Source organism: Zophobas morio, unplaced genomic scaffold, assembly GCF_036711695.1.
Source record: "Zophobas morio isolate AGI-343-1 ecotype UQ-CSIRO unplaced genomic scaffold, CSIRO_AGI_Zmor_V1 ptg000308l, whole genome shotgun sequence".
Lineage (NCBI taxonomy): Eukaryota > Metazoa > Arthropoda > Insecta > Coleoptera > Tenebrionidae > Zophobas > Zophobas morio.
The window spans coordinates 99242-115735 of NW_026972412.1; the positions used below are offsets into that span (position 1 = coordinate 99242).

General features: G+C 14.2%; 1 protein-coding gene across 1 annotated transcript; it reads left to right on the forward strand.

The window, feature by feature from the left end:
• The first annotated feature begins 16 nt into the window (after window positions 1–16).
• On the forward strand, window positions 17–15461 carry LOC135119837 (putative leucine-rich repeat-containing protein DDB_G0290503). The gene is made up of 10 exons (XM_064044222.1): window positions 17–115; window positions 2770–2858; window positions 5972–6046; window positions 8511–8615; window positions 10047–10220; window positions 12048–12112; window positions 12196–12336; window positions 13544–13664; window positions 14612–14692; window positions 15223–15461. Exons 3-10 carry the CDS (start codon window positions 5978–5980, stop codon window positions 15436–15438), a joined length of 972 nt encoding a protein of 323 aa, XP_063900292.1. The 5' UTR covers window positions 17–115; window positions 2770–2858; window positions 5972–5977; the 3' UTR covers window positions 15439–15461.
• The last annotated feature ends 1033 nt before the right edge of the window (window positions 15462–16494 follow it).

Below are 16494 nucleotides of genomic sequence, written 5' to 3' on the forward strand. Positions count from 1 at the left end.
GAACAAATCTCTCAAAAACGAAGTAAAATTTGTGAAGATGAAAAAAAAATCGAGTCGCTCAACCAACGCGAAGCCGATTTACTACTGCAATTAGCCAATAGCAAAAGCGAATTTGGTTATATATAATTTTTAATTTTATTAATTGTTAGTGGAGAAAATGATTTCTTTTAAATTTGAAACGTGAAATTTAAATTCTTTTTTAAAAACACAAAAATATTTTATTTTATAATAATTTCGTATTTTTCTTATTTGTGATGTTATTGTGGGTGAGAATCTTCTTTATATAAATATAAAATTTAAAAAAATAAATTTTATTTAATTTTTTTTTATATATCAGAATTTTTTTAAAAAAATTATATTATAAACTTACTTTTTGCTTCTATTATAAGAAGTAAAAGGCTTATAATCACTGAACTTTTTTTTTTATAATTTTATTTTAAAAGTGTACGGTAATTTAACTTTAAATTTATATATAAATATTTAAAAATTTTAAATAGTAAATCACTAATTTCAATTTTTTGCTGTTTCTGTATTGCGTATAAACTTTTTTAATAGTTGATCATTTAAAAAATTTTTATTATTTATTATTATTTTTTCTTTTTTTTTGTTAAAATTTTATCACAATAAAAAAGTTTGAAACTATTCAACAAAATTTATTTTGGTGTGACGACTTTTTTAATACAGAATTATAATAATACTAGTAACAAATAAATAAATAAAACAAATTTTATTTTTACAAAAGTTTTATATCAATAATATTATAAAGAATTTTATATAATTTAAAAAAAAGGTTAAAAAAGATTTTATAATTATTAAATAAAACGAAAAATTTTCTATTAAAAAATTTTTAAAAACTTATATACTAATTCTATAAAATTTATTTTCGTATATGAATTTTTTTTTAGTTAATAATCTTAAAAAATAGTAAAAAAAGATTTTATATATATAAAACAAAATTTTTTTTTATAAACTTTTTAGAAACTTTTTTTTTTTATTATTATTTTTATAAAAAACTTTTCTACTAATTAAAAGTAAATTTCAATATTAACAAAATAATTCTGAAAATCTCAAAAAAATAAAAAAAAAAGATTTTATATAAAATATATAAAACATAACGACTTTCATAAACTAAAAAAACTTTTGTATAAAAAAATAAAATTAAAACTTATTACAATAAATTAAAAAAAATAAATACAAAAAAAATTGAAGCTTTTAATAAACTTTAAAAATTATTAGGCTTTAATAATTAATAAAAAAAATTAAAATAATATTTCGTATAATAAAAGAAAATAAAACTTTTAATTATAAACTTTAAGTACAAAGAAAGAGATTTATAAGAACATTATTTTTTTTTATTAAATAAAATTAGACTGTTTTTACAATTAATTAAAAAGTACTGTAAAGAATAAAATAAAACTTTTATTAGTAAACTTAAAAAGGTAAAACAAAAAAAAGATTTATAATAAATTTAGATTTATTTTTTTTTTCAGTAAAATAATTATTTTTATAACTGATAAGAAAAAATAATAAAAGTTTTCATAATAAAATAAAAAACTTTTTTCAGATTATTAAAAAATAAATAAAAATATTTTTAGAGTAAACTTAAAAAAACAATCTCTAAAAAATTTTAATAATTAACAACTAAATAATAAATTTGTTTTATAAAGAAAAAAATAAAACTTCTTACAGAAAACAGAAAAATTGAGTCAAAAGAGAAACTTTTATAATAAGTTTAAAAATTTTATAAATTTTTTTTTTAAGAATTGATAAAAAATAATAAAAATTAGTTTATAGTAAACCGTAAAAAAATTTAAATACGAGATTTAATAATTTATTAATATTTTGTTTTATATTTTAATAAATAAATAACCAAATAAATAAATAAATATTTTGTTTACATAAATAATATAAAAACTTCTTAAAGTAAACCAAATAAAAACTTCAAGAGATATTTCATAATTAATTTTTAAAATTTAGATATTTTTTTTAAAAATGAATAAATAAATAAGTTTTCTTATAAAAAAAAATAAAATAAAAACATTTTATAGTAAACTTACAAGATTACGCCAAAAAAGATGTTATATAAAGATTTATAAATTTTCTTTTTAAAAATATTTTTTTTATAACTAATAAAAAAATAAATAATAACTTTTTTATAGTGATTTAATATAAAATATTATTTTTATAATAAAAACTTTAAAAAAAAAATTGATTATATTTTTTATGTTAATATATAATAAATAAAATATTTTTAATGAATAATAAAATAAAATTTAATATTTTTATATTAAAAATTTAAAAATAATTTATTATCAAAAAAAAATATATTTTTTTATACTAAAAACTTTAAAAAATATATTTAAATATATTTTTTATACAAAAGATTTTTTAAATAATATGAAATTTACTTATAAAAACTTTTTTTTAATTATTATTATTACAAACAAAATTTTAAAAATAAATTATTGTTATTATAAAATTTACTTATAGAAAAGTTGATAGAATAATTATTATTTATTTATTATTATTACTATAATGAAGAAAAGTTATAAAATATTTTTTATATTTATAGTATTATTATTTATATTTTTAAAATTTTTTAAAGATTTACTTTTTTACTTTTATTTTTTATTAATAATTCGCTAAATATTATTTTTCTCATATTTATTATATATTTTAAAAAACTGTTATTATTATATTTATTATTATTTTTATTATTATAAAAATAGTTTTTTAATATTTTGCTCAACTTATTTGAAACTTTTATAGAAAAATACGTTGAAGATCACGAAATTCGCTGCGAATATAGAAAAAAAACTTTTCAGCTTCAAGAAAAACTTTTATTTCTTCAAAAAGAAGTTTTTTTTTATTGTTTTTTTAAAAATAATAATAAGTAAAAAACAAATTTTATTTTCATTATAAAAATTTTAATAAAAAGTAAAAGAGTATAAAAGTATTAATATAATATTTTATAAATTTGTATTAATAATAAGTAAAAACAATAAAAGTTATATATATAATTAATATATTCTACAAAAAAGTAAAAATAATACTATAATATCTTAAATATTCTGCTAATAATAACAAGAAAAATAAGAAAAGTTATATTTTTTAGTATAATAATTCTAACAATATGTAATTAATAAAAATAAAAGGGGTTAAGAAAATTTGTTTATTATATATAATAATTTTAATAAAAAGTAAAAGTAATAGTAAAGTTTTTGTATTTTCATAAAAAGTAAATAAATATTATAAAAAATAATAATAATCTAAATTTTATGCATAAAAAGTAAAAAAAAATTTCTTTTAACTACTTTATAACAATTATTATTATTAAAAGTTCTATTACTTATTTTAAATATTTTATATGAAAAGTTTTTTATCTGATTGAAAAAATAAGGGAAAGTAAATTTTTGATTATTAATAGTAAAACTATTAAAGATTTTATTAAGATTTTTTTTGGAAAATAGTAAAAATATGAAAAGTTTTTATTCTTCTTTTAAAAAAGTAATAATAAGTAAACCGATTGTAGTAAATATAAAATAATATTCATTTATTTTTGATAATAGTAAAAGGTAAAATAGTTTTTATTATTAATAGTAAACTTATCGAAGAGTTTTTTAATATTAAAAAAAAAGTAGAAATTAGTAAAAATATAAAAAGAATTTATTATATTTTATAAAAAATAATACTATAAAGTAAATAATAGTAATAAATTTAAAAATTATTTCTTATGTTATATTTAATACTAGTAAATAGTAAAATTATTGAATTTTTTTTAATATTTATAAAAAATAATAATAAGTAAAAAAGTAGTGATAACTATAAAATGCTATTTATTTATTTATTTTAATAATATTAAAAAGTAAAATTCTTTTTATTATTAATTTTAAACCATTCAGCGTTTGTGAATAATATAAAAAAAAAGTAAAAAGGTAGTAAAAAATACAAAAAGTTTTTTATTCCATTTTAAAAAAACTTATACTAAAAAGTAAAAAATAATAATAAAAATGGTAAACTTTACTATATTTTTATAAAAAATAAAATAGTTTTTAGTATGAATAAGTAATTAAAAAGTATTTATCTCATTAAAAATTATATTCAAAGGTAAAAAAAAAAGTTTTTAATTTTTTTTTGAATTGAGAAAGTTTCTTCCTTCGAATATATAATAATAATAATAAAAAATAAAAATTGAGATTTTTTTATTTGTTATATAAAAAATATGATACATAATATAAAACTGAATTTTTATATAATAAATATAGTATTGAAAAGTTTTTTATTTAATAATTTAACAATAATAAAAAGTAAAACTAAATACTCTTTATGCAATATAAGAATATTAAAAGTTTTTTATTTTAATAATAAAACAATTATAAAAAGTAACTCTAGTTTTTTTTATATTAAATAAGTAATAATAATGGAAAGTATATTTATATAAAAGTTATTTCAATAGTAAAAAGTAAAACTGAAGAGCTTATTTTTTTAATTTAAAAGTTGTTATTATATATTATAATATTTTTTATTAATAATTATTATTTATTTACCATTATTATCTATTCTTTATAGCTTTTAAATATTTTTTTTACTAATCATTTTTACTTTTTGTACTTTTTATGTTTTATATATTAAAAGTTTTTCTTTATTGTTCTTATCAATTTGTTTCCTATATTTTTCTTATTTATTATTATTATTAAATCAATTTTTATTCTATTTTTATTTATATATTATTATTCTTGATATGTTTCGGTATTTATATAATATTTATTATTATTAATTATTTTTTAAAGCTTTAAGATAATATTCCTTTTTTTTTATTAATATATTTATATTATTTTTATATATATTAAAAGCTATTATTAATTATTAATAATACCTTTTTTAAGTTTATTATAAATTATTAATAAACTTTTTTACATTTTTAAGTATTATTATGACTTTTATTGCTAGAAAAGTTTATTTATACTATAGTAATTTTTTTATATTTAATTTTTCTTTATATTTTTAAGTTTTATTATTATTATTATTATTATTTTTATAAAAAAGTTTAAGAACAGTATTATATAATTTTATTTATTTTTTGTATATTTTAAGTATTATTTTTACTATTATTTAACTATTATTCTTAAACTTTTTATTTTTATTATAGTACTGTTATCTATTCTTTTTTTCTAGTTAAATTTTTATTATTTTTACTTTTTAACATATTTTGAAGTATTTTATTTATTATTATCATAATTTATTATTATTTATTTTATTATTTTATCTAGTAAATATTTGAAAAGTATTATTATTATATTTTCTATAAAACTTTTATATATAAAAATTTTTTATTAGACTTTTTATTAATGTTTTTGATACTATTCTTTTACTATTTTTATTATTTTATAATAATAGTAATAATAACATTTACTAGTTGTTATATGTTTATATGTTTATAATATAAAAGTTTTATATTGATGCTTTTTTATAAACCTTTTGTATTATTATTATTTACATTTATGAAATATTTCATTTATTATTATTCATTTCATAAAATAATTTTTCATATTATTATATTATTTATTTTTTCGAAATATTTTTATAAATTTTTATTTATGATTATGAATTTTATTATTGTTTTTCATTTTTTATTGAAATAATTTATTTAATAATAGTTATTATTAATTTTTATGCAGTATTATTTTTATTTTTCTTATTATTATGATAAGCAATATTTTTTTATAATTATTATATTTATGAAATATCGTTTTTATTTTTTTTCGGAATATTATATTTATTATTATTATTAATTTTTGTTATTATTCTAGTGAAATATTTTATTTACTGTTTTATTATTATTTATTTTTGTAAAATATAATTACTAACTTCTATAAGATGTTTTATTTATTATTATTATTATTATAAATTTCTATAAACATATTCATTTCCACGTTAATATTAATAAAGTATATATATTATCACTATTAAGAATGAAATGAAAACTCAGACTTTATTAGTAGAACTTGAAAAGTATAAAAGTATTGAAAAAGAACTAAAAGAAAAGGTTTATGTTTATTTTATATATTATTAATAAAAGCAAAAAAAACGTTTATAATAATAATAAGAAAATAATTTTAAAAAAATATTAATAAATATTAATAATAAGTAAAAGTATATTTAAAATTTTTATAAAAAAATAAAAAAAACAAAAAATATAACTAAAGATAATTAATAGTAAAAGTTTTCTTTTTAATATTATTAAAATAATAATAAGCTTCAATAATATATAAAAAATAAAAGCAAAAAGTTTTTTTTATTTTTGTGTTATTATTAATAGTAATAATAATAATAAATTATATATAAAAGTAAATAAAAATAAATAGTTTTTAATATTTTTTATAATTATAATAAATAATATATAAAAAATTATAAAGAAAAAACTTAAAAAAAAATAGAAAAGTAAATAATTATAAAAAGTTTTCATATTTTTTTTTATAATTAATGAAAGAAATTTTTATTATTATATATTTTTTGTATAATAATATTATTTTACTTTTATATATTATTATTATTATTGTTTTATATTTTTCATTTTTTTTCTATGAATTTCTAAATTGAATAAAACTTTTTTTTTAGTATTATTTGTAAGGATTATTATTTTTTTACGCACCATTTGACTTGCTTCTCACAATATTTATATATATTTACTTATTTTACTTCAATATTTTCTTATAAATAAATATAAATACTTTTTTTTTCCTATTATTTAATAATACGTATAAGCAAAAATAATAATTAAGTATCAAAAAAAAATAAAAATTAGTTTTTATATTTTTTGGTTTGTAAAAAAAAGTTTATACTAAATTTACTTTTAATTACCTTTTTTATATAGAAATAATAAAAGTTTATGAATAATATTATTTATTTTATATATATATATATAAAAAAGAAAAAAAAAGTTTTATTGTATATGGTATAAACTTTTTTATAATATATATACAATTTATATAAATACTTAATATAAAATAAAATAAAACCTTTCTGAAAGTATAAAAAGTGGTTTGTGTTGTATAATTAAAAAAGTAAAAAGTTTTGTTTTTTTATGATTAAAAATAATAAAAATTTTTAAAAATATGTAAAATATAAAAAATAAATAAAAAATATAAACTTTTTTTTATAAATAAATATAATAAAAACAAAAATATACAAAATATTAAAGAAAAATAGAAAAGTTTATAATATAATAAAAAAGTAAAACTTTTTTTTCTAATAAAAACAATAAAAAGTGTACAAAAAAATATTTCGAAGGAGGAAAAAATTTATTTTATGAAAAAAAATATATTTAAAAACTTTTTTATAGTTTATCAAAAATTTATTATTTTTAATATTAAGTAAAATAAAATAAAGTAAATAATTTTATATATTAAAAACCTTTTATAGTTAATATATTAATAAAGTAAAAGTGGAGAAGGTTATAAAAAAATTCTTAAAACTTTTCTATCGCTTCTAAAAGTTTATTTTTAAATTTAATGTTTAAAAAAAATAATAAAAGTGAAGAAGTTTGTTATATAAAAAATATAAACTTTTCTATTGTTTTTTAAAAAAATCTTAAAATGCTAAATAAAAAAAAGCTTTTTATAAGCGAAGCAGTTTATTTTATATAATTATATAAAACGTTTTATACGTTATAAAAAATATTTTATATTTGTAGTAAAAAGATAAAAAACGTCTGCTTTTTAGTGTTTTATTATAGTAAAATATAAGAAATATTTAGAAAGTAAAAAGTTTTTATACAAAAGATTACCAGAAGTAAGAAGTTTATATAAAAATACTCCTTAAAAGTAAAATGTTTTTATATAAAAATATTTCTAACTTTCACGTGGTAACCACGTGTGTAACAAAGAATTTGGCAGATGATTGGAGGAAGCAAGAATGTTACAAAGAATTCATTAAATTATTAAAAACTTGGTTTTATTATTATTAGTGAAAAATTGGCGTGTTAGGCTTTTATTGGTTTATTAGAAATTCTTTAATACTTTTTGTTGTGTTTTGTGATATAAAAATTGAAAAAAAAAGTTTTTTAATATTTTGGTTATAAAAATTTTCATATTTTTAATAAATTTGAAATAAAAATAATATAGAAATAATATATTCTTTTTTAGAAGCAAAAATGTTTAAAACAATAAAAAAAAACTTTTATACTTATTTTAGTATGGAAATGTAAAACTTTTTGATAGAAAAGTATTTAACTATAATTTTGTCATAAAAATTTTAATAAAAAGTTTAAGAAAATATATAAAAGTCAATAAAAAAGTTTTTATAATAATTTTATATAACAATGAACGTTATAAAATATATTTTAATAATTTTTTTAAGAAAAAAAAAAGTAAAATAATTAAGAAACTTTAAGTAAAAATATATTTTTACAAGAAAATATAAAAAAAACTTTTTAATATTTTTTTTATAGTAATAATTATAATAATAATAGTGATAATAATAATAATAATAATAATAATTAATATATATAGCTTGAAAATTTGGAGCGCCGATTCGCTACTATTCAAGAAGAAAAAGAATCACTGGAGTATCGTCTGAGCCAATCATTAGCAGAAGCATCACGTTTTCATAATGAAGTTATTATTATTATTTTATTATCATTATTATTATTATTATAAATATTATAACTGTACTGTTTTGCAAATTTTTATAATTTATAGAAAAATTATTATTATTAAAAATAATATTTTATAAGAAATGAAAAACATTATTATTATTATAAATACTAATAAAAAAAACTTTTTATAATAATAGTAATTATTATACTTTTTAAAATTATATAAAGAAAAATAATACTTATATTTCTTGTATATAAATAAACACTATAAAACTTTTATTATTATTATTATTACACTTTAAAAAGTAATTAAGAAAATAAATACTTTTACATAGTCTGTATAATAAAAAAAACTATTTATAAAACTATTATTATTATTATTATTATTCACTTTTCAAAATATAAACAGAATAATAACTTTTATGGTATATAAATAAAGAATCCTTAACAATCTATTTGTATTATAGATATAATAAATAACTTTTAAACTTTTTATAAAACTTTTATTATTATTTACTTTTTAGCATAACTTATAGAGTTTATGTCTTTATTATTATTATTTTCAAGTATTTTTCTTTTTTATAAATATTAAAGTTTATTTTTTTATGGTTTTCTATATTTTGCTTTTTATAAATTCTGAAGTTTATTAATATTATTTTTTTATAAAAATATATTGTATGTAAAGAACTTTTATTTACTTTAACTTTTTTAGTATATTTATCAATTTTTTCTTCACCATTTCTTCCTATTTTTTATGGCTAATGATATTTTTTTTTATATATGTATTTACTGCTTACTATTATTTTATATATATATTTTTTCCTTATTTATATTTTTATTATATATATATTTCTATTTTTTAAATATTTTTTAATTATTATTATTTTTATGTACATTTGGTTCTTTTTACTTGTATATATTTATTACTTATAGATATATTGATTATATTTACAAATTTTTTTCTTATTAAAATATTTATAATATTTACTTTACTTATTATTTTTTAAACGTACATATATATTACTTATTATTATTATAAATAGATATATGTATTATTATATATATTTTGCTTATTATCGTTGTTATGTATATTCTATTTTTCATACTACTTTATAATAACTTTTTTATTTTTTGGTTATTATTATTTTACTTTATAATTATTATTTTTATAAATATATTTTTTAACTTATTGTTATTTTTATATAAGTTTTTTGCTTGTTATTTATGTTATATAGTAATTTTTTTATTTTTAATACTTATTATTATTCAAATATTTAATTTTCTATATTATATATTTAACTTTTCTCATTATTTTAATGTATAATTTATATTATTATTTTTATTAATATATTTATATACAATTTTACTTATTATATTTCATATTTTTTGCTTATTATTATTTTTATTAATATATTTTTTACTTTTTGTTATCAATTTTTTTAAATAAAAGCTAAACGAAGCGAATGAAGAACGGTTGATGCTCCAAACTGAGAATCGCGTGCTTCAACATTCGCACTGCATCGATAATAATTCGCTGGAAAATTTGCGCGGAGGCCTTTCTAAAATCATTGAAGCTCTACGGTTTCTTCAAAAAGAAGAACTTTCAGAAGTTTTTTTACTGAAAGTTTATTCTTATTATTATTATGTTTACTATATTTTGTATTAAAAAGAACATAAATTCTTATTATTTTTATTTTTATTATCTGAAGTTAAAGTAAAAAATTTTTATTTATTATTATTATTATTATATAATATTCATTCCTTTTACATTTATATATTTTTTACTGAAAAATTCAGAATAAATCTTTTCTTATTATTATTTTATTAATATTTAACATATACGCTTTTTATATATTTTTTAAAAAAGTTTAAAACTTTTATTCTATTATTACTTATTTTATGTTAAAACTCTGCATATAAAGTTTTTGTTTTATAATTTTTTTACTTTCTATTATATTTTTATAAAAAACTATTATTATTATTTAATAAAAATCAGCAAAATCAGCATAAACGTTTATTATAATGTTTTTACTTTTTGTACATTATTAAACTTTTTATTATTATTATTATAGTTATTATTATTTTATTACTTTTTATATATAATTAAACCTTTTAAGCATTTCAAATTTTATATCATATTAATAGTTTTAAAGTGTATAAACTTTTATTATTACTATTTTATTCTTTATATATATTTTATACTTTTTATTATAAACGTTTACTATTATTATCAATATAATAAGAGTCAGCATATAATATTATTTTATTTTTATACTTTTTTTTAATAAGTTTACTTATTAATTATTTATTATTTTTTAAAGTTATGTAAAAGTTTTATATTGTTTTTACTTTTTAATAAAAAAAAAGTACTTTTATTGTTAAGATTTTTTTATATTAAAAAATTATTAATTTTACTTTTTATTAAAAAATATACTAAAACTTTTATTTGTTTATTTAAAAAAAAATAGAATAAAAAAATTTTACTATAAACTATTATTATTATTTTTTAAGTAAAAAATATATTTTATATTTTTATTTATATGTTATTGAAATTTTATTATAAACTATTTATTATTATTTTTTTCACAAAAAATTTTTTTTAAAACACTTTTATTTATTTGTTTTTGAAATTTTATTATTAAAAAAAACGTTAATAAAACTTATAAATATTTTTTTGTAAAAAGAAAATTTTTTGAATAATTTTATTTATTTATTATAATAATTATATTTAATAAACTTTTTATTATTTTTTATAATGAAATAAAAAGTTTTTAAATAAAATTTCATTATTGAAAGGAAAATAAAACTTTAAATATACTTTTAATATTATTTTTAACCTAAAAAATAATATTTCAAAAGAAAATTTTAACTTATTTTATTATTTTACTATTAATAAAAATATAAACTTACATAAACATTTTATTTTGTAACTAACTAATAACTGTGAAGAAATCTTCATTTATTTTTTTATTAAACTACTATTATATACTACTTTATTGAAGTAAATTTTTAAACGTAATAATAATAATATGAATATTAATAATCTTCTAAGAAAGTGCGCCAATTTTATATACGGTGCCCAAAAAATTTTAACGGGTCCTAAAAAAATTTGGTAAATTTTTCATTAAAACTGACAAATTAACTGACGTTCGGGTACTTTATCACTTAATAGTTCAGTTTGTTTTTATATTTACCAAATAAACTTCAAACCGATGACTTCATAATAGTTTGGTAGTGTTTATTTCTTATCCGATAATCTGACCCCCTCCCGCTTTTCCATTTGATTGGCTAACTAGTTTCAACTCACTTATTATCCAATATAAACACGTTTATAAATATTTGAACTTTTTTATAATTTATAGTAAAAGACCTTTTTTAATTACTTCTCAACTTTTTATTTTTGACTTATTATGAATACTTATTATTATTTGTACTTTTAATCTTTTTATAGATTTATGAAGAACTCAAAACATCTTTGAAAAACGAAGAGAATGAGACTACTTACGAACTTTTTAAGTATGGATATATAAGTGTTTAAATATATATAAGAAAAAAAAAGGATTAGTTATTATTATTAATATTTTTTATATTATCATTAGAAATACTTTTGAAACTCTGCAAAGTTTTTGTAAGCACGTTAGCAATCTTTCTCAAAAGTTAACTTTTGTGACGGAAAACTTTAATAAAGAAAAAGAAATGAAAAATAACGAAATTGAAATTTTAAATTCTACTATTGAACGGTTCTTTTTATTATTATAAAAAATATTGTTTTGTTTTCATTTAATAATAAATAAATATGCAAAAAAAAATAATATATAAATAATAGTATATAATAATGAACAGCTAATAAAGAAATAATAATAATAAGTAAAAATGTTAATTATTTTCACATAAGTTTTTTAATAATACTAATAAATATATTAATTTTTAATAATAATATAAAAAAGAAAGGAAAAAGAAAAAGTAAATTATAAAAATTTATATTAATAAGCTAAAAAAATTAAAAATATTAAAATATTTTAAAAAAAGTTATTATTATTTATAAATATTATAATTATTAAGTATAAAAAAGTAAAAGTTTTTACGGAATACAATAAAAAATAAATAAAAATTTCATAAATAATACTAAAATATAATAAAAAACTGTTACTTTTTTTAAATATTATTTATAATAAATCTATAAAAAGTAAAACAAAGTAACTAGAAAAAAAATATATAATAATTGAAACTAAATATTATTTTTTATAAATATTTTAATAATAAAAAGTTACAACTTTAATAAATATATTACAATAAATACTAAAGAGTTAAAAAAAGTATAAATAATACTAATATTATTACCTCTTTTCTAAAGTTATAATAGGAAAAAGTAAAAGCTTTTAATATATATTATAAAATATAATTAATATTAGTAAATATAATTATTGTTATGTCATTTATAATAATGATAATAAAAAGTTAAAGTTTTGTAATTAATATATTAAAAATAATAATAAATAACCTTAAAAATAAAAAAATATAAAAAAAAATAAAAATAATTATTTTTTAATAAATTTTAATTATAAAATATAAAAATAAGTTTTAATAAATATTATAAATAGAAATAATAAAGTAATTTATCTAATAAAATAGTAAATAATAATTATTTTTCTAACGGTTATAATGGTACACTATATAAATAGTAAAAGTAATAAATATAATAATTATTATAGTAACAATAAATCTATAAAAGTATTTTTTATAATAATAATGAAAACTGAATTTACATAATAATCAGATTATGAAATGAAAAAGTTATATAATTATGATAGAAATGATTATAATTATTATATTTATTATATTTCTGTAATATAATAATAAGTAAAAAATTTTTATTTATGAATATTTAGTAAACTTTTTTATAATATAAAACCTTTAAAAATAAATTATTATTATTATTATAAAAAGTTTGAAAACGGAAAAAAATAATTTGTGGAAAGAGAATCAAAAACTTGAAGAAAATGTTATACGAATGGAGCACTTAAAAAAAGTTTATGAAAAAAGTAAACTGGAAATCGACGCCCTTCAAGTTATTATTATTATCATTATTATTTATAAATTTTTTTCTTTAGCAAAGTAACAAAAAGAAAATGTTTATAAAATAAAAAAATTATGAAGAACTAAAAATATTGATAAAACAATTTTTTTTTAAATACTATAAAAGTTCGATTATAATAATAATAAGAGAAAAATAACAATATTATATATTAAATTACTAAAAATTAAAATTATAATATAAAAAAACACTTAATATTCTAAATAAAAAAAGATATAAGGAAAATTATAAATTATTCAACTAATAATAATAATACTATAAAGGAAAAATAAATATAATATATTAAGAAAATTTGATAATATATAAAAAAGTTTCAAATAAGAAGTATATTAAAAATAAAAAATATATAATTAATTAATACTACTAATAAAGAAAATGAAAATCATTAATTTGTAATTGTTGTATAATAATTATAAGAAAGCAAGTAATAATAAATAAAAATAATACAATTATAAAATATAAAAGAAATAATAAATACAACAAAATAATAATATAATAATAAAAAAAGAAAAAATGAGATAAAAGTTTTCTTTTCATTTATAGCTTGATTTTAACTTTTCTTAACTATAAAATTTTATTACCACTAATACGTTATATATAATTATTTTTCTTTTTTTATTGATATTTAAGTAAACTTTGTACTGTGCTTTAAATTTTTATATTTTTACTTTTCCTTATTATATATATATATATATAATGTTAAATACTTTCTTTAACTTTTTATTTTTTTAACTATAATAACTTTTTACTATTTTCCTATTATATTTTTAAATACTTATACTTTTCATATTTATATATATATATATATCTTTTTTACTTTTCTTTTTATATTTATACTAACCTTTTTACTATTTTTTTATAATATATTTATTATCACTTTTACTTTTTATATATATAAAGTGTTATTATTATTATTATAGAAAACTGCAGAAATTCACAAACAAGCACTCGCTACGGCCCTTTCCAATCTCGACACTCTTCAACAAAGAAATAACGAAAAAGTTTTTTTTTGGAGCAGTTTTACTATTATTGGCACACTTATTGATTACAGTAAAAACAACGCAAATAGTGGTAAAAACGGTTTTTTGTTACAAATTCCGCTAAAGTCCATCCAATAAAGTTAAACTGCTACCTTTTAGCGCTTCGCGGCGGCAATTTAGATACACTGAGCCCACGATTTTTGCACGCAAAAAAACGCGCCTCGTACAAATTATATTTATTTATTAAAGAAAATTCTAAAAACCTACCAATCAATTAAAAATTGACACTTTCTTAGTCTTACTGTACAAATTAACACTTTATAAAGAACCTGTAGAAAACAAACGTTACTGGCACCCTTTACGTTTACTGAGCCAAAATAAAGTTCATCTTTTAGTCTAAAACGCTTTATAAACTAGTTTGGTGGCGTTTTGGGGTTTTGCTTTTTTTTTTAAAGTTTGTTTCGTTTTACTATTTTATAAAATTATTATTTTTTCTATAAAACTTTATTAGAAACTTTTACTTTTACTTATAGATAAATTTATATATTAAGCTTATGGAAAAAGACGGGGAAATACTAAACTGGAAGTCGTATTCTTTACAACTGGAAAGTTCGCTCACTGAAATTCGTGAAAAAGAGCAAGTGTTGGGGAAAAACGACCCTAAATTTAACTCTGACTTTTCAATTCTTCTTAAAACACCAATGAAACCTTTGCATGGCGAACGAACGCCTTTCAAAACGCCTTTGCCAATTGTTGGGCGACTTTAAATTTTTTTGTTTTTTATTGGTTGTTTATACATGTTAACAAAAATTTATGGCATTTGATTGTTCATTATTGGTTTTTCTTTTTTTTATATGATTATTATCAATCAAATTTTTTGTTTCTTTCAAAAAAAATGGTTTTTATAATTATAACAATTTTTATTTTTTTAAGATTTATAGTGAATTTTGGATTATAACAAGAATCAAAACTTATCAATAATAATTTTTTTATATAATTAATAAACGTAGATAATTATCTTTGAGCTTGAAAGCTATTAATAATACTTTAATGTAACCTTTTCATTTAAAAAGCAAGGAGAAAAGAAATAAGTTTAAACACAAAAAAGTTTTTTATTGTGAATTATATTCCTCGATTAGTAAAATTTTTACATTAAAAAAACATAAAATAAAAAAGTTTTAAGAGACAAATATTTACTTTTTATTGGTCAATTCTCACGTGTCCACGTGTTATGCTGCATTCATTCTTTTCAAATTTTTTAGTTAATTTTGATAATATAAAAAGTTTTTAATATATACGATAATTCCGTTTTTATATATTGTAATAATGATTATTAAAATTTTTTAAAATATTTATTAAATTCTACTTAACAAGATTTTTATTACTATTTTATTAATAATAAATAATTTTATACTAAATTCTTCAATTCTTTTTTATAGTTGTTCAGTTTATAATTAAAATAGAAAAAAAAATTATTTTTATTTTTATTTCTTTCATTTACTATTTATAATTTTTTATTAATAATTTATAAATGCTTATTTTTTTTATATTAAAAACTTAAAAGAAGAAAAGTTTATCAAAGCTTGACGAACTTGAAAATAGAAATATTTGAAAGAAATTCTTTCTGAAAATATATTTATAATAAAAATTTTACTACTAATAAATTTTATATGAAAGAATAAATAATTTATCACTTTTTAGTAGTGCAGTTTTGTAGAGTTTTTTTATTATTTTCTGATTACACAGTGGTAAACTCAGCCTCTCCTCTAAGGAAAGAGCTGGCAAGTGGACCAAAAAAAGCTTTTTTATTAAAAAGTGATTAA

What these genes read in the sequence shown, in the direction of transcription:
- LOC135119837 (XM_064044222.1), top strand. Translation starts at nt 5,978, where the DNA reads ATGAAAACTCAGACTTTATTAGTAGAACTTGAAAAGTATAAAAGTATT. An exon ending in CATCACGTTTTCATAATGAA is followed by an intron (nt 8,616 to 10,046) that starts GTTATTATTATT and finishes TTTAAATAAAAG; the next exon opens with CTAAACGAAGCGAATGAAGA. An exon ending in ACTACTTACGAACTTTTTAA is followed by an intron (nt 12,113 to 12,195) that starts GTATGGATATAT and finishes TATTATCATTAG; the next exon opens with AAATACTTTTGAAACTCTGC.